This window comes from Oratosquilla oratoria, chromosome 3 (assembly GCF_046742065.1).
Source record: "Oratosquilla oratoria isolate Oo_2021 chromosome 3, ASM4674206v1, whole genome shotgun sequence".
In the NCBI taxonomy this organism is placed as follows: domain Eukaryota; kingdom Metazoa; phylum Arthropoda; class Malacostraca; order Stomatopoda; family Squillidae; genus Oratosquilla; species Oratosquilla oratoria.
Window position 1 is genome coordinate 18,372,465 of NC_134779.1, and position 3,469 is coordinate 18,375,933.

Below are 3,469 nucleotides of genomic sequence, written 5' to 3' on the forward strand. Positions count from 1 at the left end.
ATCGGCGTAAGCATTTTCTTAATCAGATTTGGTGATGATGAAGACACCTGTGCTGCAAGTTTACTTAGGCCTAATATAATCATCACATACATCATCACAGCACATTGGTTCTTGAGTTATCATCATCATCACCGTCATCATCACTGTTATTGTCATTGTCATCGTCAGCGACATCCTTTGTCATCGTTGCCCTCGTTGTCATAACTATTTGGAACGGTTGCTGCCACGTAAATCCATAATATGTAGGAATTATGACAATATATCTTTCATTGTTGAGCTCGGTAAACGAAACGGCATTGTGGAGGCGGCGGTAACAAAAACAGCAGCAGCAGCAGACGACAACAACAACGATGACGACAATAACGACGATAGTAACGACGAAAAATAACGACGATAATAACGACAACAAAAACAATAATGCCAACACCGACAATGACAACAACAGAACAATGATAACAACGACAAGAACAAAATCACTAACAGAAACAGCGACAACAACAACTACAACGACAACAGCAACAACAACGACAATAGCAACAATAACAACAATAATGGATGCCTTTCTATAGTTTCGATATATCATTTGTCGACAATAATAATGAGACTTCTGGTCTGGCTAATGGCAGAGGGGGAAGGGGATGGGAGGATGAAGTGTGATAAAAATAGAGAGGGGTTAAGAGGGGGAGAGGATAGGGAGAGGAGGGAGATATTGCTAGAGAAGTAGAGAGGAGGAGTAGAGAGGAAGAGGAGGAGGAGGAGGAGGAGGAAGAGAGGGAGGAGAACATCAGTTTCGTTTAGTTTTGATGAACACAGGGATATTCTGTTCAACTGAGGGGAAGCCTTTCTCCAACATCATCATAATCATCACCATCAAACTTTCCATTTGACCAACATTCAGTAATTTTGTTCAAACAATTCTGTTTAATAGAGGTGAATGTAAAAGCTTTAAAAATAAGTTCGTTTGTTTCTGGTATTAATTTAGGCTGTTCCTCATTTCTGTAATACTTCAAAGAGAAAAAAATATTAGGTAACAAAGTCTCATTATCATAGCGCTTCATAAAACTCCCTCTCTCTCTCTCTTCTGTTTTATCTTTCTTCTCCTCGTTTCCCTACTTCCCTCTGTCTGCCTGTGTATATCTGTCTATCCGTCTGTGTAGATATGCCTGTGTATGTCTTATGTCTGTGTGTGTGTGTGTGTCTGTATCTGTGAGTTTGTGTGTGTGTGTGTGTGTGTGTGTGTGTGTGTGTGTGTGTGTGTGTGTGTGTGTGTGTGTGTGTATGTGTGTGTGTGTGTGTGTGTGTATGTGTGTGTGTGTGTGTATGTGTGTGTATGTGTGTGTATGTGTGTATGTGTGTGTATGTGTGTGTATGTGCATGTATGTGCATGTGTGTGTCTTTATGTGTGTCTGTGTGTGTCTATCGGTGTATGTCTACCTGTGCATGTCTGTCTGTTTATGTCCGTCTGTCTGTTTATGTCCGTCTGTCTGGCTGTCTGTCTGGCTGTCTGTCTGTCTGTTTGTTTGTCAGTCTGTGTATATCTCTGCCTGTCACTTTTGCAAGAGAATATGGATGAAGATAAGGATAACAACGAGGGCTAAGCCCAATTGGAACGAGGATAAGGATGAGGATAGGGATGATGACAAGGACCCCCTCCCGGTCTCCTGGTATTGTCAAAATCTGCCGCAATCCGGCCAAGAAGGGCACGAAACGTCTCCAGCCCATTCTACTCTTCGGAAGCAATTCGACCTTAATGAACAACTTGATGACGCAGGAAGAGGAGGAAGGAGGAGGAAGGGAAGCGGGGGAGAAGGGAAAAGGGAGAAGGGAGAGAAAAGGGGTCAGGGATGTGGAGAGGAGGAAGTAAAGGGGTTGGAGTTGGGTGTTGGGGGTTGGGGTTGGGGTTTGGGTGGGTTGAGGCTGGATGCTTAGAATTGGAGTTGGAGGTTAGGGGGTTGGGGATTGGGGGTTGGGGATTAGGGATTGGAGTTGGAGTTGGAGTTGGGGTCGGGGTTAGGGTTGGAGTTGGGTGTTGGGGGTTGGGGATCAGGGTTGGGGTTGAGAGATGGGGTTGGGGTGGAGGTTGGAGTTCGGGGTTCGGAGATTGAGGTTGAGGTTGGGGTTGGGTTTGGAGTTAGGAGTTGGGGTTAGGGGTTGGGGTTAGGGTTGGGGTTGGGCTTGGGCTTGGGCTTGGGGGTTTGGGGTTGGTAGTTGGGCTGGGTATAGGGAACGGAGAGAAGGTATATTGAGATGAGGTTGGGGAAGTACAAGAGGTAAGGATTGCAAAAGCCTGTCTATGTCTGTAATGGTGAGGACAGGATACAGCTCTGAGCAGACAGGAAGGCGAGAAAAGAATTGGAAGAGATGGAGAGAGAGAACGAAGTCAGGAAGAGGATGAGAGGGGCGGGTGTGGGGAGGGAGAGGGATAGGGTATGAAAGGAAGTGGAATGTGGACAGTATGGATGATGGGGCATGAGAGGAATCGGATGTCAACAGGAAGAAAGAGAAGGAAGAAGACGGTGATGGCAGAGTGTAAGGCTAAAGCGGAAATGAGGCGTGAGGGGTGGGGTGGGGAGGGGGAGGAGGAGAGGGAAGGGGAAAGGGGGGCAATTATCTATGAGTCATTCAATCGTTAAATACCGGATTTATCTTTAGAAAACTTTCTTGCTCGTAGTCTTCTCAGGTGTGGTGGTGGTGCGGTGGTGGTTGTGGTGGTGGTTGTGGTGGCTGTAGATGTGGTTGTAGTGTTGGTGTAAGTATTGGTGGCGATGGTGTAGGCCCAATCCATTTAGGTACTTAGAGCAAAATGAGTTTAGCTTCAGCAAAAACCGTCAATTTTGTCCTTTGTATTTGGATGCAGGAAAAGTAGCCACTACTGTTTTTGGGGATCAAATCTGAGTCATGATTGGAGGAACAGTTTAGGATACACTGAGCCCGCGGTGCGTTACATTGCACATTCACATCCTGGTGCATTGCCAAGAAAGACTTGGTGGAGATGTCGAGATGGAAAAGACTGACAGAGTGCCGGAAGTCATATCTTGTCATACTGCACGTTCAGTCACGATCAAAAGTTTGGACCCACACTACAATTCTCACAACGTCTATATAATTCATTTTTGTCGAGTATGTAATATAGTTTCCTTTGTAGTATTTAGCTTACATTTAGATAATTTTCTTGAATAAACAAAAAAGATAAATAAAGTGAGACAAAGACTTAGTTTTGTATCATAAAACTCTGGGTGGGTCAAAAATTTTGCTCGTGATTGTAAAAACCACGACCCACAGTTTCTACCACACCCAGACTTCCCAGAGATAAGAAACATATGGCCTTCTGGTCAGGAGCTACTAGAGTTCTGACGACAAAACCAATGACATAGCTCCTGTCCTGTATTGTTTTGATGTTTCGTTATATTTGATCTTTCACTGTATTTATGCATATTTCCAGGTCTCGTATGTTTAATTTTCTTCTTAT

At 44.6% G+C, this 3,469-nt stretch overlaps 1 protein-coding gene across 1 annotated transcript in view; it reads left to right on the top strand.

Annotated features, from left to right (window-relative positions):
- The first annotated feature begins 3,000 nt into the window (after positions 1 to 3,000).
- Positions 3,001 to 3,469, top strand: part of LOC143041708 (uncharacterized) — a 9,882-nt gene continuing 9,413 nt past the window's right edge. Inside the window, exon 1 of the mRNA XM_076213723.1 lies at positions 3,001 to 3,067. Coding sequence (XP_076069838.1) covers positions 3,001 to 3,067 — 67 coding nt within the window. The remainder of the gene's footprint in view (positions 3,068 to 3,469) is intronic.